This window comes from Myxocyprinus asiaticus, chromosome 5 (assembly GCF_019703515.2).
Source record: "Myxocyprinus asiaticus isolate MX2 ecotype Aquarium Trade chromosome 5, UBuf_Myxa_2, whole genome shotgun sequence".
In the NCBI taxonomy this organism is placed as follows: Eukaryota; Metazoa; Chordata; class Actinopteri; order Cypriniformes; family Catostomidae; genus Myxocyprinus; species Myxocyprinus asiaticus.
The window spans coordinates 47,804,801-47,827,573 of NC_059348.1; the positions used below are offsets into that span (position 1 = coordinate 47,804,801).

General features: G+C 39.4%; 1 protein-coding gene and 1 pseudogene across 1 annotated transcript in view; one reads left to right on the top strand and one right to left on the bottom strand.

Annotated features, from left to right (window-relative positions):
• The window catches only part of LOC127441218 (alpha-2-macroglobulin-like protein 1), a 104,008-nt pseudogene extending 103,104 nt beyond the window's left edge, over positions 1-904 (bottom strand).
• A 146-nt stretch (positions 905-1,050) lies between these two features.
• The window catches only part of LOC127441219 (glypican-5-like), a 194,242-nt gene continuing 172,519 nt past the window's right edge, over positions 1,051-22,773 (top strand). The window contains exons 1-3 of the mRNA XM_051698394.1: positions 1,051-1,115; positions 1,214-1,284; positions 4,392-4,553. Coding sequence (XP_051554354.1) covers positions 1,051-1,115; positions 1,214-1,284; positions 4,392-4,553 — 298 coding nt within the window. The remainder of the gene's footprint in view (positions 1,116-1,213; positions 1,285-4,391; positions 4,554-22,773) is intronic.

The following is a 22,773-nucleotide window of genomic DNA, read 5'->3' on the forward strand; positions in this document are numbered from 1 at the left end:
AAATAATCATAAAAAAAAAAAAAATATGTAAATAATGATGAGCTTCCTGTGTGGGGCAACTATAATGCTATTCTCTTCCGTCGAAGTTTGTGGGAGCAAGCGAGCAGGTGACATCTACATCTATGTAAGCATGTAGATGGTGTGCAACAGAGATAGTGGTCCATGCAGCACATGGTCACAGAGAATAAACGTTCCACTTTGCTTTTCCGTAGGCCCCCTTCCAGTGAGGGCCCCTGTTACTCAGGTCCATCATTACCCATGGTCTGACGCACCTGCGTGGATAGTCTGTGTCTTTGTGTGTCGTATGGACTGTACTAAAGAGTGTCACAAAGCAGTTGTAGTTTGCATGCGTCAAACGCTTCCTTAAAGGTTGGGGTATATACAGTATATATATTTTTTCCCGCATGCCATTCCGTCTCGCACAGAAGCTTTAGTAATGCATAGTATTAGTAGCCTAATTAAGGTAGTATTTTTAAGTTTAACATTGAATTGGGGCTTTAAGACTCAAAGCATTTGTTTCTCTGGGCCCAAGAGTTCACATTAAAGATATTCATAGATTTTTGGAGCTTGTGGTTGCTGTATCATTGGATCCAAATACAAGAATTTCTGGTATGTTTTAATGGCTGGGTCAAGGTGAGAATAAATCTGCCATGTTTGACTTGCTAAGGCCTGGTAGCATATTCCTTGGCCCAGTTATGTGGATCTAAGCCAGGATTTCTAAACTAGGAACCAGTGTATATTTGAGGTTTGCATGCATGTTTACTCTCAGTTAGTTTTGTTTGGATGTATGTGTGTGTGTGTGTGTGTATGCACACTTGATGGCCTGATATCTGTGAATGAGTTCTCTGGGCCTTGAGCACTTATGTCTATGGCTCTTTTCGAAGCTCTTGTCTGGCCTGACCATAGTTTTCACTTTAACTAAACTTGGACTTTTCTAGGAGCATCTATAAAACCCTTTGAGGTTCCACACTCCTCCTCCTCCTAATTTCAGCCAATTCTGCTGCCCCTTTTCCTTGGCATCAGCTTTTCACTCTCTTACTGTGGGCGTAAATGCCAGCCAGCGCTCCACCAAGCCCAACACTGGAGCTGCACGCTTGTTGCTTTGAGAAATGCAGGTGTGCTGCCCAGGGCTTCTGAGAGATATTTTCTTTCAACACACGGTCCCTCCCAAAAACAGCACATAAGTTGTGGGTAAATGTCCTGCTGTTTTCAGCGTACGCCAGCACTTCAAAGCAGAGAGAGCTTCCTGTGAAGAACTTCGAGGGAGCCAGAGGGGTTGCAACAGTTAGATTGCCATCTACTTTTTAATGACGTTCCTTTCCTATAAAGTTGCTTCTGCACTTTCAAGGCAAAAACATCAGGAAATTGCTTATGTCTCAATGTAAATAAAACATAACCTTTACATTCCTCCTCACTGACGATCTATTTCAAGAGAGATGTTTTGGGTTATGAACCGGTAAGCATTCCTCGTTCTGCTTGACCTTTTGGGGGAATTTCGACTATGACCCTGGGGTCACCGGTGGTTATTGTGATATCGCCAATAAGAACAGAATAAAGACTTAATCTGATCAATCAAGTGAATGGTATTTATCACCTGAGGGTGGGATCAGGCTAGCTATGTTTGAACCCTAGAATGGAGGAGGACTAAGAAAGTGTCTACTCGGGCAGAACCACAGACACCTGCTGGGGTTCTTATTTACTTGCTAGGGTCTGAATTCATTATGTCATCTCTTGATTAAGGCTTGGAGAGAGACAGATGCTAAAGACATTTTCACATTGTCTAGACTCTTCAGCAAATTTGGACTCATGTTATCCCTTACAAAAATGTACCATAGTTAATCATAACCATAGTGTCCACCAAAATACCATGGTTACGGCAGTTACTACAGTTATTGTTATTACAGTAATAAGCATAAGTCACCACTTTAAAATAAGAAATGTAAACAAGTTGGCAGAAAGATTCTGAAATCTCCTTACAGTGTTTGAAGGAGTTCCCAAATCTGTCTGTAATAACTGGTTGTAACTATGGTATTTTGGAAAATATAAACCATCCAATTTAAGTTTATAAGGGAGGATTCAACTACTAATTAGAGCTTACTCTCTCTTTCCATCTCTAACGCTCACTCTCACTCTTGCTATGTAAATAAAGGTAATGTACAATCACATTTTTTCCAGCCAAATCAAAGCCATTATTGGAATTCCTCCTGAAAAGTCAGTAAACCCGTTCTCTGTCAGAAATTTTATTTTCCAGTGATAATAGTTAAGCAATATTTTTTAGCAGTGTTATTTGTTATTAATTAGCTATGCTGATGTGCTGACGTTTCTTCATCGTGCAATTTCATGTCCCAGGGGTGGATTTTTATTAAAATGAACAGATTTCAACTTGTTTGTTTTTGTATGAAGGTCACATTAAAACAGACTTGAAAACTTTTACCAGGCCCTCATCAGTTATTGTTATTATTTTAATTTTTTGTTCTTTTCAAATGCCTTTTATGTAGAGATTTTACTGTTTTAGCCTTTTCCCAGACACAGATTTCAATATGTAACCCTGAAAATCCAATATAAAAACCAAATTATTATATCTTTAAAACTGTGATATCAACAAAGCATGAAATAAACATAAACTGTTTCAATATTGTGTGAAAATTATTCCTAACAGTTATTCAAATATTACGATTGTCCCACCACACCAAACAATTTAGCCCCTAATCAAGTTTTTCTTTTCAAAAGTTATGAGACATGTAATGTTTAATCAAAAATAAATATCACTTGTGCGCTGAATATTAAAAACATTTTTTTATATAGAATATTATCATCATTTCCAGTCAAGCTGTGATTTTGACAAATTATTTAAAAAGTGTGAAAATTTAATTAAATTTAATTTTGTGTATTTAGGATACATAAAATGTTAGATATGAAATTAGCCTTAAAGCAAGATAAAGAAGTCTGAAGTTTTATTTCAAAAACAATAAAAATGTAATTTCCATGACTGTCATTTCCACTCAATGCAGAATTTGAGATGTGGAAATGACAATGTTGTGGAAATTTTCACAACTTCCTATAGTGTGTGTGTGGACATATACTTTTGGACATTTTTAGTAGACCAATTAAATAAACTAGTGACTGTGTAAAAAATGTTTTAACAAGACTTAACTTTCTAAAAGTTCACAGTGCTAAAAGTGACATTTTAGTAGAAGTTGAAGAACATTGAACAATTGCTTATTTAATTGATTGAAAGGTCAGTGTGTTCTGTGTTTCTGTCATCACTAAAGCAGTCTGTCACATGTCATTGTCAGCATTTGTCTTGTGATGCATCATGCGTACCTGTATGTGTATCTTTAAAACTGGACCAGTGTTATTCATGCTGTCCTGGAGAGCAGGTGCTTGTGGTTTTCTCTCGTATTGGATGACCTGAATCAGTTCCTGGTCTGGTAAAGGTCTGCCTGCCCGTACAACTAGTGAAACCCTATCTCAGATAGTTCTTCATTAATGTCCCATGAGTCACAGTAGTGCCAACACAGTGCAATGAGGACGTCTGTACAGCATGGAAGTGGAATGAAGCTTCCTCACAGGCCAAATGTCAGTCATCACGGGCAGATGGCCCAGTCTGTACATCTCGCTCTCTCCTTCTATGTCTGTCTGTATGTGCAGAATCTCTCCTTCTCCCTCTCTCTCTTACCTCCCTTAAGTTTTTAACTCTCTTATGAGTATATAATTATTCACAATATTAACATAATGCTTGCATTATTTAATTAGTGTACTTGCTAAAAAAATTATTATTTTGCCCAAGGCATCAGGTCAGATCCTCCAAAATCCCAATTAAACCCCTAGTGATAACACAGAACACTCTTAAACATGTTCCTGAACTTGGTGTGACACAAGTTCATTTTGTACCCATATTCTAGAGCAAATTGGCTTTGAAAACCTTTTCCCATCATCAAGGATGAAGAAGGCTGTGGTGATGTTCTTGAACTAGTGGGAATGGAGGGTACAATGCTGCTTTAACTGACTTGACCCTTTGTGTGTATTCCTGATGCATTCTGCAAATTAAATTGCAGACATGAAGAGCGAGTAAAAGAGAACGCTTTCTGAAGGTCAGGTTTCATTGTAACATTCTCTCACCGGCCAGATACCATCAGTTTGTGAGAGGCAATTCAGTGCATGAGCCTTACACACTAACACGCTCAACACTGCAACCACTATAAATGGTGGCATAATCACATGTGAGGGTGTGTTTGTCTTATTTGTGTTGCTGGTGCAGGGGCTGTGTGTGTGGTTAGGTCAGTGTTAATGTATCTCAAGATGGTCTGTAGAATTAGACTATATATAACCATAATGATGGGATACAAAGTGTCTAACGAATGCTATGTCTTTCTCTTTCTCTCTATCAGATGTGGACCTGTCGGTATGCAAATACACTGGGCCGTCATGCTGTACGCGAAAAATGGAGGAGAGCTACAGAGCAGCGGTCCTGAGAGACACCACCCAAAACATCAGATCATACAGCTTTGAGCTGAAATATCTCATTTCTAAACATGCCACAGCCTTCCAGGGTAAATGGATGGGTAGAGGAATGATTGATGGATGGATGGATGCTTGTTTGAATAGTAGGGATGTGCAAATCTACATATTTGTATAATTAACTAGTTGGTGGACAATCTGAGTGACTAGTCATTTAGTTGGTCTTGAGGATTTTTATAATTAGATTGATTTAGCGTCATCAGATGCGTTTTTCTTATAGGATGTTCACATAGGATGCTCTCATGTGTTTAAAAACAGCTGGACGAAGCGTAGCGGAATAGAACAGTATGCAGGGTATTAAGACACAATGTAAAAGTTTTTAACGTCAGTTAAAACACAAAGATCATGGTACAAGGCGCTGATAAAAACAGTACAAAATGCAACACAGTAGCCAAAGACATCTGTGAGCATGTGCACATAGATAAAATAGAAAAAATATCAGTAACTTTTCAATGTACAAAAATTATCATGAAACTCAACAAACAAAATGGAGACTGCAGGCAGTTGCACACCAGACGAGAAGCGTCACGCCACGTCGCGGCTAGGACAGGGCACAGGTATCAAACTTGGGGCACGTTGATGCGGGTCCGGTTGCAGACAGTACACACCGAGGTTTTTCCCTTGTTCAAGAATGAAGAACGCTAAAGTAAATAATCTTTGTACTTTGTTAATGATTCGGGTTGAATTTAATGGAAAATATGCGAGTTGCGCTCCGTGGCGGAGCAGAAAATATAGCAGCCTCCGGAGTTGTAGCTTAGCGCCACCGACAGACGCAGAGTGGCGGCGGTGGTGTACGTACCTTCATTGAAAACAGTTGTTTCGAATTTTAGAACACACCATGTCATCCGCCAGACGCGTCCGGTGTGTGACCCCCTTTACTCCCCTTTCCAAAAAGTATCTCTTAATTTATCCCATTTAAAGCTCTGCCACTTAAAATATTCAAGGTAATATTTCATCATTTTTAAAACAATCCAGATATAAATCTAGAGATAGGTAAATTAGTCAATTTGACTAATTGATCCAACTGGTCGATTAGTGAGCTAATTCTCTCATCATTTACTCACCCTTATTTTGATGAAGATATGATGTGAATATATCCATACAAGTCAATTGGGTCCAACACTTCCAAGCTCCAGAAAGGACATAAAGGCACAATTGTATTAAATGTATACTGTGTGTTCCATTGTTTTTTTTAGTGCTGTGTGCAGCATTCATTCATTCAATTGCCAAAGGGTACACTGCAAAACCAATTTCCTATATAGGGATAAATAAAGATTCTATTCTATTCTATTCGAGCTTCAAATCATGATCATGCCTAGGAGACTGCAGATGTCAAAATTTATAGTGAAAAGGAGTTACATTTTTGTCTGTTCTCATAAAAAAACAAAAAAACATCAGATTGCTTCAGAAGACATGGATTAAACCACTGGAGTCTTATGGATTACCTTTATGCAGCTTTTATGTCCTTTTTGGAGCTTGGAAGTGTTATCCCCCATTGACTTGCATTGTATGAACAAAAACACCTAATATGTCCAATAAAATGTCTTCGTTTTTGTTCCGCAGAAGAAAGATAGTCATACGAGTTTGAGACGGCATAAGGCAGGGGTTGTGTTAACCAAAAAAAAATCTGTCATTTACCAATTTTTTTGAAACATTGACGGATAATTCCAAATGCTGTCCATCTTTTTGACAGATAAAATAGAAACAAGCAAACAATTTTAATCTAGTACATAAGTTCCAACTTCACTCTCACTCTCCCGCTGTGTGTGTGGGTGCCCTCCCTGTTTATTGCCTGGTATTAAAGATTTGTTTTGGGCCATCCAATCACAAGAGGACAGGACATTTACTGTAGGGGTCGACCGAAGTGTTTTTTTTCAGGGCCGATACAGATAACAATTATTAGGAATCAAGGAAACCAGTAACCGATATCTGGGGCGAGGGCTGGGCGATATGACAATATATATCATAGCGACAATATAAAGTGTCAATCAATAGAGATTTTGCTATATTGTGTATATCGCTATATGTAAATATCCATGTGTGCAGCGTATATACAATAAAGATTTTTATGGAGTGCAAAGTTATGAGGTAGAGAAGCAGAGAGCAGCTCAATGCAAATGTCTATGAAGAAGTATAAACACTGAAGGTGCATTGTACAGAATGAAGTATAAATATGTAAATATATATGTATGGCCAGTGACCATAACAGTGCAAGTGGAACATAGAGGCAGAAATTATGTGCAAAGAAATGTGCAAGGGAATGTGCAAAAAAAATATGTAGTCTGAGTGGGATGAAGTGTTCAGTGCCTGAATTTAGAGTCCAGTAGGCTGACAGCTGAGGGAAAGAAACTGTTCCTAGGTCTGCTGGTGCGACAACGAAGACTCCTATAGCGTCTCCCAGATGGGAAAGGAGTAAAAAGACCATGGTTGGGGTGAGAGATGTTTTTGATAATGCTTCTCACCCTCCTTAAGCAGCGTTTGTGGTGAATGTCTTTGATGAAGGGTAGCTGAACACCAGTGATGTATTGGGCAGTTTTCACCACCCGCTGGAGGGTCTACTGGTCTGAGACAGTGCATTTGCCATACCACACTGTGATGCAGTTTGTTAGTATACTTTCAATAGTGCAGCGGTAAAAGTTCAGCAGGATGTGGGGGGACAGATGAGCTTTCCTTAGCTTCCTAAGGAAGTAAAGGCGCTGTTACGCCTTCTTGATTTGAGTGGAGGTGTTGTAGGTCCAGGAAAGATCTTCAGAGATGTGGACACCCAGGAACTTGAAGCTAGTCACACACTCCACTTTGTCCCCATCATTGTAGATGGGAGTGTATGTGTGGCCCTTCCTAGTCCGCCGGTAGTCCACAGTCAGCTCCTTGGTCTTCTGGGTGTTGAGTGTGAGATTGTTGGGGTTGGAGTATGCAGTCGTGGGTGAAGAGGGAGTAGAGGATTGGACTCAGCACACAGCCCTGTGGTGCACCAGTGTTCAAAGTGAGGGTGGAGGAGTCGTAATTGCTGATCCTAACAGACTGTGGTCTGTTAGTGAGAAAGTCCAAGGTCCAGTTGCAGAGGGAGGGACTGATGCCAAGATCAGTGAGCTTGGAGATCAGCTTGGATGGGATCACAGTATTGAAGGCAGAACTGAAATCAATGAATAGCATCCTGACATATGTGTTGTTTTTGTACAAATGTGTCAGGGCGGAGAGAATAGCTGAGGCGATAGCATCCTCAGTTGACCTGTTGGGTTTGTAGGCGAACTGATATGGGTCTAGTGTTGGGGGCAGGCATGTTTTCAGGTGGGAGAGGACCAGCCTCTCAAAACACTTAGCGATGATGGGAGTAAGAGCAATGGGGCGGAAGACGTTGAGGACCACTGCAGCAGCATTTTTTGGTACTGGTACAATGGTGGCTGTTTTGAAGCAGGTGGGAACAATGGCCTGGGCCAAGGAGAGGTTGAAAATGTTGGTGAAGACATCTGCCAGCTGTTCTGTACAGGCCCTGAGCACTCGGCCAGGGATGCCATCAGGGCCAGCAGCTTTATGTGCATTCACTGTGCTCAGGGTGGAGCACACATCACTGGTGGAAAATGTGAGCGGCAGATCATCAGGTGGGAGCTCAGCTTTTATGGGTGGTTCTGTGTTTCCACGATCAAAGCAAGCATAAAATGTGTTCAGTTCGTCTGGCAGGGTGGCATTACTGGTTGGGGGGGGGTGCTGTTCGCTGGTTTGTAATCTGTGAGGGCATGGATGCCTGTCCACATACGTCGGGGGTCATTGTTCTTAAATTTGTCCTCAATCCGCAGTATGTAATTGTGTTTGGCTGCTTTAATTGCCCTCTTCAGATTGGCCCTGGATAAATTGTAGGTCTCCCGGTTGCCAGATGTGAAAGCAGCATCACGTGCCTTCAGCAGGAGTCGGACTTCCTTGTTCATCCAGGGTTTGTGATTGGGGTATGTTTTAATTGTTTTATGGGTGGTTACCTTGTTGACACACCTGTTGATGTGTTGCAGAACAGAATTTGTGTAGGTATTAATGTCTGTGTGTGAGTCCAGGTTTGCCTGAGAAGCAAACGCATTCCAGTCTCTGTTCTGGAACTCATGCTGTAGTGAAGAGTCTGCTCCTTCCAGCAACACTTTTACAGTCCTTACTGTGGGTTTCACATGTTTGATGATGGGGGTGTATTTGGGGAGTAGGAACAGGGATAAGTGATCAGATTGTCCAACATGGGGGAGGGGGATGGCTTTGTAGGCATTAGAGATGTTTGCATAAACATGATCAAGAGTGTTGTCTCCTCTTGTAGGGCAAGACATTTTTTGATCAAATTTGGGGAGTGCTGTCCTCTAATTGGCGTGATTGAAATCCCCAGCAATGATAAAAGCTCCGTCCGGATGCGTTGTTTGTAGTTTACTAACAACAAAAGAGAGTTCCTTCATGGCTAGCTTAGCATTAGCATCTGGGGGTACATATACTGCAGCGATTATGGTAGATGTAAATTCATGGGGCAGGTAAAAGTGTCTGCACTTGATAAAGAGGTACTCAATATCAGCAGAACAGTGGGATTTGGTAATAACAGCATCAGTGCACCAAGTTCTGTTTACATAGATGCAAACACCCCCACCTTTGCTTTTACCGGAGTCCACAGCCGTTCTGTCGGCTCTATAGATATTGCGCCCCTCTAGCTCAATCGCGCTGGTCGGAATGGTGCTATTGGGCACTTCCTGTCGGACTGGCTGACTCACTCGAGTCCGGGGACCGGAGTAACTCTGGAGGTAGCAGATGGAGGTTTAATTTTGTATCCACTGCGGTGTTTGTGCAGTGAAGTTTGATGTCCAATAGTGTGTGACGGCTGTATGAAGTTAATGCAAAGTTAACTAGGTAAATAATAACTAATTTGCAAAAACTTCTCATCTGACATGCAAATTGTTTCACGTGACTGTGGTGCGTGCTGTCTCTGGAGCTCCAAAGTGCGTGCGAGTCCAGCAGGCCTTCTGATATTTGTGCTTCAGAGACAGGAGAACTCAGAGCGGGATCATTCACGCTACTCAGTCATTTTTGACCCAAGAAAACCCCAAAAAGAGAATGAAATTTCCACAGAACGGGATGACTACCAAACAGGTCAAGAAAATGAATAGGAGCTTGTTATTAAAACAGGTGTGACATCTGTGATTCGCACGATGATAATCACTCGTAATACTGTACAAGCAATCTGTTTTATCACCTCAAAATGAAGCATGCAAAAGAATATTATGAAAGCCAAAAGATGATCTCCGCATTAATTTGATCATTTATTTATTTTGCAAGAAGTGATAGATAATTGATATTTATTTTCTTCAAGAAGTGTTTATTTTCATTGGATTAAAAAAAAAAAAAAATGTTTGTTTCATTTTCTTTGTCGCATTGCTTTGAGAAGATCTTAAGTTTCTTTAGCAAAGTTTATGATAATTAGAAAAATAATAATAATGGTCAACAACATTTTAAACTGAAATGTGGCATACTGTTATATTTAGCATTTTGGTAAGGTTGATTTTTATTTATTTATTTATGTACTTTGACATTGTTTGTCTTGTTCCAAATAAAGAGGAAGTATTTTTAATTTAGAAAGTATTTAATTAACTTACTGGAGTTCCAAAAATAGGCTTTACAATAGGGTTATTTTATATGTAAACCAATTTTTATTGATTTTCCAGAAAATGTTTACTATATCCTGATATATATCGTTATTGTGATATAAAAGTACTCATATCGTGATATAAGATTTTGGTCATATCGCCCACCCCTGTTTGGAGTAAAAATTCCAAACATGTAAAATATTTTACATTTGCAGCAAAAATTAAAAATTTTATGTCAAAATTTACACTAACACAGACTCCAATACAAAACATCCTTTAAATGCCAATGAACATGTTTTTAATGAAATACTGCAAAACTGAACATTTCAATATTATCTTTTGAAAAATACTGGAAATCAACTTATCGACATTATTTCTTTTTTTAAATAAAGTGGAGGGAGCTCCTAGCAGCATTTCCTTTGAACTGAAACTTTAAATATATAAAAATAAAGAACTAAACTGCTCATAACAGAATGTTATGTATTAACGTGATAACAGACGAGACTCAACGTTATTGGAATTGACACTTCATGTAGCTTGCTGGCTAGCCCATTTAGTCAAATGCAAAAAGGGCAACAGGATTTTATTCACAATGGAGGTGAAAGGTTTAATGCTAATGTTACGTTTGCTAAACCTCCTAATGTTGGTTAGCTAGCTAACACTATCAATGATCATCAGCTATAACATGTAAAAACACCAACTCATACAGGCGAGGACTCTGTTAAATCAGTCCATATCTCTACCGCCCATCTATATTGCTGCTCACTCTATTTCTCCGCTGTGGTCTACTGTCGTTGAAATAACCATGTCTGCAGCTCAGCTCTACTATGATGCGCGTCATATCAAGGGCTGAAGGAGAGAGGCAACAAATGGCCGAGTGTGAAGGGGCATTAATGAAGTGTGTTCGGTGCAAGAGAAACATATTCAAAGATATAGTGCTGAAAGATCAGTGCTATCTACACCCTGGAGCGCTTGCGGTGTACACAGCTCTGTTGTTTTGTCGCGCTGCTAACCTAAAGTGTAAAAATGGTGACATGGGGCAGATGTTGTCATGATGTCTCACGGCCCGGATGGAACAAATCTGCCACTAATTGGTGACCGCTGGCATAGAGTATTGTGATGTTTATTGCAACTTCAGTATCTGCATACTCACCTTTGAAAACAGCTCATCCTCTTTGATGCATCTTTCTCTCACTGCTTTCCTCTTTCCCACCTCTCCCCCACAAATACGGAGTACAGTGTTGATTGGCCATTTACTCGTGACATATAACCAGTCCTGTAATACTTTGGGCAGGACATTGAGCCAGACTACAACCAGTAATCTTTCAGAGAGAGGCGGTCACTGGCGGTGGCATCAGAGCCAATGGAGTGCATTTTAACATTTATCAGCAATCAGATCAGACACAATAACGATTCCAATAATTAGAAAAAGTATGAATAACGAATCCAATTATCGGCCAGGCCAGTAATCGGTTGACCCCTAATTTACAGACACAGACACCACATCTGTTTGGATTTCGAAGGGAGTGTTTCTGATTTCGTGACTGCATACATCAAACATTGTTTCAGTGTATTGTATGATAATACAGCTCACAAAGGATAAGAACAAATAAAGTGCGAAAAAAATCACCTCACTTGTTCTGCTAATTATAGTTGCATTTAATCTAAAGGCAAGCATGACATTTAGAGCAGAATTTGACGTTATTTTAGTGTAGTACCTGTTTTAAATGATCTTCAGATGTGCTTGCTTCTCATCAGTGTCACTTTACATTGAAATCAGGAATACTAAAGTTTTCTGAAGTCTTGTGCATATACATATACGCTTTTTAAAATTTTTAGATTGGATGGTAATTTCCTTTTAAAGCCGTACGTAACTGGCAAAGATTAAAAATCTTGTTTTAGTGCAGCAGATGATTGACAGGTAGAAATGACATCTTAGAAGATGGATAGATGCCTAGATAGGTGGATAGAGGAATGGATGAATTGCTGAATGTATAAATGAATGCATGGACTGTAGAAAGATTACTGGATGGGTGGATGACAAATTAATATGTGGACTTCGGTTTGGGTGGATTGATTCCTTTTCGTTTGACCCAGTTAAATCAACTCACATATTTTAATAGGTAATGAGATACTGATCACATGAGATACTGAGTGTTTAATAATCCATTTAAACCAACTGCTCAGATTATTTATCCCACAGATCTGCATACTAATGGATCGGCTTCCTCTGTATGCCTGTCTCAGGGCCTATGGTTTGGCTCATTTAATTGGCAGAGACAGCACTGTGGGTTTGTTCTGTGTGGTTTGGCTGCATGTGATTGGTGGTGAGGGCATGCGGCATTTTGTTTTCTATGGGTTGGCAGCTTTTTTATTGGTGGAGATGCTATTGAGTTTCATCTTTGGCGTTGGTCGTATGTGAACGGGAAGCCACATCTCATCGTCTTGATAAAAGCTTCAGATGTGTCTTTTCGGAAAGTATGATATAGCTGCAAACATTCAGAAGTGTTTAAGCTTAATTACTGTAAGGTATATTATGCTAGATTATGTTAGCTTCTGTTATTTGAAGTCTAGGCAAAGTTTAATGAGGTTTGGTTAGCTTATACTGCTTTAATTCATTGGAAGGGGGATTCAGAATACTTGCCCATGCTCACAAGTGTGTCTAACCCAGTGGCCAAACCATAATCGGCAGTAGGGCTTTAAAGAATCTCAGTCATATGCAGCCTTGTGTGTGCTTTGGCAGAGACCATCGGTTGTTATTAAGGTCCACTCTCAGTTCATTCATGTGTATCAAGCCTTGGTGTGAATGAATGGGCTCTCTCATACACTAAATCAAGCCTACAGGCACAATACACTGATGTTTTAACATGATCAGCAGCAGCAGTAACCCCAACAGAACTGGACAAACTCACTCACATCCTCTTTCATATTTATTTTCTCTATGTCTCCAAAAGTGGGTGCAAACCTCAAATATAGCCTTCATTTCTGTTGTTCAGTCAACTCTTTGTCTTTCTCTCAGTCTCTGTTCACACCAAAACGAGTTTTCTTTGGGCAGCACGTTCTGTAAGACATTTGAAGGCCCCATGAAACTGTTGACAAGCACAGTTTTCTTTCCTTTTTTGACATATTTCCTATTTTTTTTTTTTTTTAAACTGGGCGTTTGGGTGGGACATATTTTATTTTTTTATATGTATATGTCAAGAATATGTATATTTGTTAAAGGTTGATTTTGTCAACTTTTAAGAGTACAGTAATATATAAATGGCTTCAAAGGTGATAGAAGGGTGTTTCTTCAACTTCAGGCACTTTTAGCACTGTGGATTTCTAGAAATCTATGTCTTGTGAAAATTTTTTATTATTTTTCTATTTTTATTTTTTTTCAATTTGTCCAAAAACGTATGTACATGTACCACAGGAGATTTATGTCAGTGTCATTATAGTGTCATTTCCACCACATCTCAAATTTGGCATTGTAATAGAATTCCTTGGTGGAAATGATGGTGATGTAACGATATTTGTTTTATTTATTTTTTTTACTTTTTATTATACAATATCTGACTCCTTTGTCTTGCTAAGTAATACAATTTTCACACTTTTTGCATAATTTGCCAAAATTACAGCTTAATTGGAAATCACATCCAATAAATATATTCTGCTCACGAGTAAAATTTACTTTGAATTGTCTTTTCTTCAAACATATGTTGTGTTCTACAAACAACACTTGTCTCATATTTCATCTCAAGCATGCTCTTGACTGACACTTTTGTTGACTTGGTTATCAAGTACACAAAAAAAAAAAAAAAAAAAAAAAAAAAACCTTATTAGGCACAATATTGTTTGGTTGGTGTAAATGATGCCACAGCTGTGGGACAGTTGTAATTTTCAAATTGCCTGAAGTTGATAAAAACACACAGAAATGGACTAAAAGCCACAGAACTCCAATTATATTTCATGGGGTCTTAAAATACTCTGTGTTCCTAAAGTTTGTGTCTCAGATGTGGAGATATGCAGAAAATGGTTTACCGTCAGCAGGTCACATGGAGAAATCCGGAATGTTCAAACAACAAAGCTGGTAGCCTTTTACGGCTGGCACTCTGTGTGTGTAAATGGCACACATACCTTAACATATTGGTAATGATTGTGAGAATTTGTGTTTCTCTAAACAATACATGAGAATGTGAGAAGGCCAAGTCTGTTTTGCTGTCTCCAACATGGATTCATAATTACACTGTGGTGAACGTTCATCATATCTGATTATAGACCTTATCTTAAAATTAATTAGAATGACACTCTGAGGTTTGCCAAAATTATTATAAGAACTTAGCTGGGAGGTGTGTGTTTGTTTGGGTTGTCTGTCTGTCTGTCGCTGTGTGTTTGAATTTCTTCCCATTTGCATGGGTTCTTGTCTAAAGAAAGTTCAGTAGACAGAGTTGATTCTAATAATCCAGCTTCAGTACATTCAGTGTGGGTGTGTTTTTGTAGTATATTAATAAAGTTTATATAATTTGTGCTTTGGGGATGTCAATCTGTGGTTGTCTAAGCTCAGGGAAGAGTCTGATAAATGAAAAGCCTCATTTTCTGGTACAGCATCATTTTCTGTAAAGCTGCTTTGAAAGGACTGTGAAAAGCACTTTTCAAATAAAAAAGACTTGACTTGACAAAAGGATAAAGAGATGGGGGACACATTGCGAGTTTAACCCTCCTATTGTGTTCGGGTCCTTTTTTAGGTAGATAATAATTTTTAAATACCACATAGTTTTTAGTACGGGAACCAAACTTTGTGACTTTGTCAAGACTATCAAAATACAGATAATAATTTTTTCTTCTTCAAATTTTTAAATAGATAATAACATTTTTAGTGCACTGATGGTTTAGGTTTGGGTGGTAAAGTTTATAAAATATGCATTGCTCTTCACTGTTTTACAGCCTGCACATCTGAAAACAACTCTCTTTACAACTCTCTTTTGGTGCTCCTCTGTGGATATTACACACGGAAAATGGATCTCCCACATGCCCATACGCCCAACAACACTTAACACTTTGCCACTGGGGACTGTGTTTCAAATTTTGGTAAGAACAGACTTTTTCGTCTGAAAAAAGTCACCCTACGGTTTCCGATTTCTCAGATCAGCCTGAAACTTTATCCCAAGACCCCAAGTTTGAGTAAAAACAATCACGTTATCAACTCTGCTCGGAAAGGACCCAAGAACCCAGATGCTTTACTCTATTATTGCACACACTCGGAGGTTAACACAATTCTGGAATGTTCTTCAATGAAAATCTGTGTGTGTGAATACTAGTAAAAATCTCATTACTGCTCAGCAGTGACAGTAGACACCATCTTGGGACTTTAAAGATGTCACCTGGCCATTTGCACCGTGGGGGAACCCTTTCATTCTTCTTCTGTCTTTAGTTTTCTGTCTGTCCTTCATTCTATCTTTTCCTGTTGTTGTTATCCATCTTTCCCTAGTCTTCGTATGTGATCTCATGTTTTTCAAAGTCTCCGAGGAGCCCCCCTCTGCGTCCACATCCTCCTCCCACAGATCATTTGGCCTTTTTGGAGAGTAGATTTATCCATTGACTAATTGAGCTTGCCATGTTACTTCCTTCGCTGGCCCTGGACCACGACATGTGTCTCCTAAAGAGAAGAAGGATGCAGACATATAGAGACAGTTTGGCCTGAACTGACAGACCGACCCAAACCCAGCACTTGCTTGCATCAGAGTGAGTGGGCTCAGGACAGGAAGTGGTGCTCATTCCGTTCCTCTGAGCAAATCTAGTGGCTTCAACCTCACACACAATGCACCTGCTATGACATTCCCATGGAAACAGTGGAATGGATGGATTCTAAACATCCTGTCTAGCCCCTGCTGACCAGCTGCCGTGAGACAGACTCTGGTGTTTGGGGAATGGTGCTGGCCCGTTGTTCATTGCTGAGGCTTTTGCTTTTGTTGTTTATTTAACAAAGGTTAGAGAAAGATTTAGAGTCAATCAGCTGTCTGTGCTCCTCTAAAGAATGCATGCTGAGCTCTTCAGTGAGGAAAAATAAAATGCAGATTCTCTGAAAATACTTAGCTACACCAATGCTAGTTAACAAGAAACACTGCAGATGATGAGAGACTTGATTGAGAAAGAGGAGAGTGAATTGTTTGAGAAATAAAAAATAAAATAAAACCAGAGTTTCAAGTGAGTACGAGTTTCTTTAAAAAAAGGAAGCCCCACAAGAAATTCCATCTAAAACCAGCTTAAAGTAGTTGCTGGTTTTACATGGTTTCTGGCTGCTCCAAGGTGGTCTAGATGGAGCATTAGCTGGACTAACAGCTGGTGGACCTGGTTTCGATCTGGAAGGTCATCTTGGTCAAGTTGTTTGGAGGTGGCAGACAACTATGGACCAGCAAAAAAACAACTACCATGATTCAAAAACCAGCCTGATCACCTTCATTTAGAAATGCCTTCTTTTTTTCCTATTAACATTTTTAATGATTCTTATGTTAAATATGGAATAAACAGAACATATACACACAGAATCAACTTAACTCCCATTATATCTGCCCTCCCCCCCTTCCCAACCCCTGTCCCTCAACAAATATCCCTGTGGTCAAAGCCTAAATTACACCATGCACACATATAACAAACAAACAAAAGAAAATATTTGAGAACATAAAAAATATAAAAATCAACAAACAAAGACAAAAGAAAGAATTCCACAAAGATTAGAATTTACAATTACCACCACAGTTCTGTTTCTTTCCGCATGGTCCTCACTGACAGCCCTCCAGAAAGGCCAAAAACCTGTCCCATTTCTTACCATACGTGTCTATTTTGCCAAGCTGTTTATATGGCATCTTTTCAAATGCCGCCACCCTACCCAATTCGATTAACCATTATTGAAATGAGGGAGCTCCAGCTGACTTCCATCCTCTAAGAATTATTTGTCTGCCAATCATTACACTAGTTTGGACCCAGCTTTTTGTATATTTGGACTCCTACCCACAATTCTTGAATCTTAGTGCAGAACCACAGAGCATGGGCCATGTCTCCATCCTCCAACTGACATTGCCAGCAGGTAGGTGTGTCTTTTAAACCAAGCCAAAACAATCTAGAGGGAGTCCAGTAGAAACGATAAAAAATCTTAAACTGAATAAGGCGTACCCTTGCATTTCTAGACATAGTTGTAATATTTGTTTAAATCCTTTCCCACTCCTCATCCTCCAATACCAAGTTCAAATCTCTTTCCCATAACCTCTTAAGAGCAGTTAAGGCCCCGTCACCAAGACTCTGAATCAAGGAGTATTACACTGACGCTTCTTGACCCTTTCCAAAGGCTGTGAGCACAATACAGAGGGTGTCTGCAGCTTTAGTGGGCTGTGTACTACCACCAAAAATAGTTCAAAGTAGATGGCGCAGCTGTAAATGCCTGAAAAATTGAGACCAAGAAATTCAAAATTAATGGATTATATTTTCAAATTATCTCAAAGCTCTGTTTTCATAAAGGTCACCAAGTGTAGCAACACCCCAATCAATCCATTCTTTCCAGCAAAAGAGGGACTTGTTAATACATAATTTGGGGTCCAGCCAGATACTTGAGGAAATATTTAGGTAGGTATCAGAATTGAACATGCGAGAAATCTTTGTCCATGCTGAATGTAAATGTGAAATAATAGTACGCATTTTTCCTTCCTAGGCAGTTTAATAGAAAGACTTTGCAATGGTGAGATTGGGGCAAGGACCACTTGTTCAATGTTATACTAGGGAGGGGCTTTCTCAGGTGGAAGAGACCAATGGGCCAGGTATCAGAGATTAAAAGCATAGTAATACAAATTTTTTGGGGAGGCCTAAGCCTCCTTTGTCAGTTGGTCTATGTAACTTACTGAAATGCAACCAAGGTTGTTTACCATTCCAAACAGAAGACTTGGATATTTATCACATTGTTTAAAATAAGAAAGTTAAACTTCTAGAAGGAGAGACTGATAACTGAATTTGGGGATACAATCCATTTTTATAACATTGACCTTTCCTGCCATAGACAGATGTAGTGAAGCCCACCTATCCACATCACACAAGAACCTTTTCATTAATGGGTCAAAATTAACTCTAACTAAATCTTTCAAATTTGCTGGAAATAAAATGCCTAAATACCTAATGCCTTGCATGGACCATTGAAAGGCGCCAGGTTGGAAAGCTGTGGCAAACCAATATGCTGTTAGAGCAAGAGCTTCTGATTTAGACCAGTTCACCCTATATCCTGAAAATCTGGTGAAAGAATTAATAATTCTATGGAGGCTAGGCATAGATCTTTTAGGGTCGGAGATAAATAATAATAATTATCATCTGTACATCTGCTACAATGCCAGGGAAATCATCCTCTTTTCTTATTGTAGCTATAACCATTTCTTAATGGTTCCAGGGCAAGACAGAACAATCAAGGGAAGAGAGGACAGCCTTGCCGGTTTGCCCTACCAAGAGAAAAAACAAAAAATCTGAAATTAATCCATTAGTTTGCATTGCCAAGTTATAAAGTAACTTAATCCACCCAGTAAAAGTGTTCCCAAACCAGTAAATTTCCAAAATCTTAAAAAGATAGTCCCATTCCACCCTATCAAATGCCTTCTCGGCGTGTGATTGTTGCGATCGGGGTCTGATCATTCGCTATTGACGAAATGCCTTCTTTTTTTAAGAAATGTGCTTGCTAGAAAATCCAGCTGACAGAATTTTTATCTAGTCTATGATTGCTATTTATGGCCATTAGTTGGCCCAAGGTGGTCTAGATGGATCATTAGCTAGATTTCCAGCCGGTGGACTTGTTTTAGTCTGGCTGGTCATCTTTGTCAAGCTGGTTGGATCTGGTAGACCACTATAGACCAGCAAAAACCAGCTACATTGTTTCAAAAACCAGCTGGACCACCTTCAATTGGAATGACCTCCTTGTTTTCAAGAAATTGGAGCCCTACTAGAAAATCCAGATAACATGGTTTCTAGCTGGTCTAAGATGGCCATTTATGGCCTTAAGTTGGTATAAGGTTGTCTAGATGGATCATCAGTTGGACTACAAGCCAGTGGACCTTGTTCTGATCAGGGCTGCGTTTCCAAAAGCATCGCAAGCTTAAGTTGATCATAGAGACCATTGGGCCAATGGTTTCTGTGATCTACTTAGGCTTCCAATGCTTTTGGGAAACACAACCCTGGTTGGTCATATTGGTCGAGATGGATAGAGCTAATAGACCACTGTAGGTCAGCAAAAAAAAAAACAAAAAAAAACTGCCATGTTTCAAAAACCAGCTTGACCACCTTCAAATTGAATTACCTTTCTTCCTCTTCTTCTTTTTTTTTTTTTTTTTTTTTCTCCAGGAAAGGGGAAGCCCTACCAGAAAATCCAGATAAATCTATCTTGAGGTGGTACCTGGTTTTACACGGTTTCTAATTTGTCCAAGCTGGTTATTTATGGTCATTAGTTGGTCTAAGGTGATCTAGATGGGTCATCAGCTGGACTTGATATAGTAAGGGACTGGTTAAAACTGATAAACCACTATGGACCTGCAAAAAACATAACTACTTTGTTGCAAAACTACTTGACCACCTACAACTGGATTGGCCTGTGTTTTTTTTTTTTTTTTTTTTTTTTTTTTGTGTAAGGTGTTAGCTGGTTTACATGTTTTCTAGCTGCTCCAAACTGGTGATTTATAGTATTTAGTTAGTCCAAGGTCTAGATTGGTCATTAGCTGGACTGTCAGCCATGAGACCTGGTTTGAATCATCTTGGCTAAGCAAAACCTTCTTAAGCTGGCATGAGTTAAGTGTGATCTGCTTTGTACAGAATGGTAAACCCTGCTAAAAAATCTGGTCAAAGCTGGTCATTCATGGTCATTAGTTGATACAAGCTGGTTTAGGTTGGTAATAGAGCTGGATCTAGCATCTCTGGGGTGAGGTTGACCTGTTAGACTACTTTTGTCAACCAGGTTTGGGCTGGTGGACTACCTTGGCTGAGCTGGTGACTTTTTTTCCAGTGACCTGGTTTTTCCAGAAGGGAGGATGATATATGTTTAGAAGAAAAAGGAAATCAAATAAGAGTAGTAGTAGTTTGTAGGCCAGTGGACGTCAGAGGAGAGAGGGAGTGGTATCGTCTCTTGAGTGTCATTGTGGCCACTTTCCCCCGCCTTTTAGGTTGGCGTCTAACTTCTTCATGTGTCATTATTCACTTTATTACTTCAGGATGAAATGGACAACCAAACGCACACTCCAAACCCAATGATGGCTCAAACTCTCCACCCTTTCCATCTCTTCCAACATAATTAGGTTGAGATGATTATGTTTTGATTTCCTGGGCTGTTGTTCAGTCTTTTCTTGAGCATGGTGAACATCAGTGAAAGATGAGACAGAACTGCCACCAGTCATTATAGATGTTTAATATGAATGAACAGCTGGAAGTGGAAGAGAGTGTCTAGTTTGGAAAAGTTTTTTTTTTTTTTTTCATTCTGGAATTAAAGAAAAGTGTTCACCACAAAATGACAATTCTGTCATCATTTACTCACCCTCATGTTTTTCCAAACCTGTATGCTGTTATTTTTAGGGATGGTTATTGATACAGATTTCCTAATTCAATTTGATTCAATTTCGATTCGTTATCAATTAATATTTTAGTTAAAATATCAGTTTTGCTTAAATATGGAAGAAATTCACTCCCAGCTAATGCTGTTAATTATACAGGGAACATTCTAACTAGGTAAATTACAAAAGTATTAATTTTGAAAATTCTTATTTATATGTTTGTCATAATTTTGGTCACATTTGAGCTTTTGGCACCACGTTGTGGACATTACACTGGGAAAATGGAGCTCCCGCGTGCCCATACGCCCAACAACACTTAAAGCTTTGCCAATGGGGGCAGTGTTTCAAATTAAATGAGCATGATATTATATTGCATATATTATATTTTGTTACATATTTATTGTTTAATGCATCATTAATACTTTTTTACAAGTATTTGTGGAATTTCTAGAACACATGCTAAAAATTGGTACTGTGTCTTTAAGACAACTGACACTCATCTGTAAATGAGCGTGCATTTAGTAAAAGATCAGTCTTGGGATTTAAGAATTGATATCAAGATTATTCAAATGAAGATCTTGTTGGAAATTTTATTTTTTTTTACCTAGTTTTAGTTTGTTTTTTCTGTGGAACACAAAAGTTGAAAGTTTGGAAAAAAGCATTATGAAGCTCTTGCTAAACAATGAAAGTTCATAGTGACTAGGGTCTATCAAGCTTTAAAAAAGGCATAAAAGTAGTCTGTGCAACTGGTGTACTATAAGTCTTCTGAAGCCAATTGATAGCTTTGTTTCAACAAACCGAAATGAAAAATGTTTTTCACTGATAATCTCTACCTCTGCTAAAGCTAGTTCATGACCAGATACAAAAGTGTTATGTTGACATCATTGACGCCACAACATCTTCATGGGAGGGCAAGATATTCAGTGAATAATGACCTAAATATCAGTTTGCCCCTTATATAAACCTATTGTATGATCTGGAAGATGTTGAATATTATAGTTGAGTCAAATGGTCTAAATCAGGGATGGGCAACTGGCGACCTGTGGGCCTGCAGTATTGTTGAATACGGCCCAGAGGACAACACTGAGAATTGATTGAAAGAGGGACTATGTAAAGATTGCATTCAGGCTATTATGTTGTTACCAACTATCGACCAGAAGAGGTCGCTTGTTCTTAGCAGACCTGCTGATCACTGTTGGATTCTAGCATGCAACATCTTACACTTGCTCATCATTTAAGGTAAATCGAGCAAAGTGCAGTTAGTGCGCGCTAATGTAAATGCACGCAGGGTAAACCCATATCTTTTGTTTGCATGGATATGCAATCTGTCATTAAAGATTTCAATTGGATTCACAATTACATCACTGATAAACTGATCAAGAGACGTACAGTATGAGAGATACGTACACTGGTGCTGCCAGAGCTGCTCTCCTAACAGATGTAAAGGGTGAAATACTGTTCATCGGTATCTAAACTTTTGTACTAAATCCGTGATAGTGCGAGTGTAACGGTAGCCAGCTGGTAGGTAGCTGTACAGTGTGTAAACCTCACTCCCCTGGCCTCAAGAGGCATACTAGTGACTGATGCTAGAGGCTTTAGCCTCCTTGTTAGCACGCCCACCTCCCTTGCCGGAGACCCCAGTTTGAATCCCACTTGGAGCAGGTCGAGCAGGACCGGTTACAGTGGTGCCATGACCCGGAAGGGAGTGTGGTTTAGTGGGGTGAGTGTAATGGTAGTCAGCTGGTAGGTAGCTGTACAGTGTGTAAACTTCACTCCCTTGGCCTCAAGAGGTGCACTAGTGACTGACACTAGAGGCTGTAGCATTTAGCCTCCTTGTTAGCACGCTAATGCTACAGCCTCCCATGCCGGAGTCCCCGGTTCAAATCCCGCTCAGAGCGGTCGAGTAGGACTGGTTACATGAGAATCACATAAGAGATCTAATGTTGTTTTGCTTGTGTTTGTGAAAAACAAAAAAATCTGTTGTCAGAGGGAGACACTTTAAAGAATTGAGATGCCTGTCTGATTGATTAAAAATCATGCAAACAGAGAGAATTTTTTTCTGATGCACAAACTGTTCTGTCTGTGCTTGTGTTGCGGGGCTGGTGTGG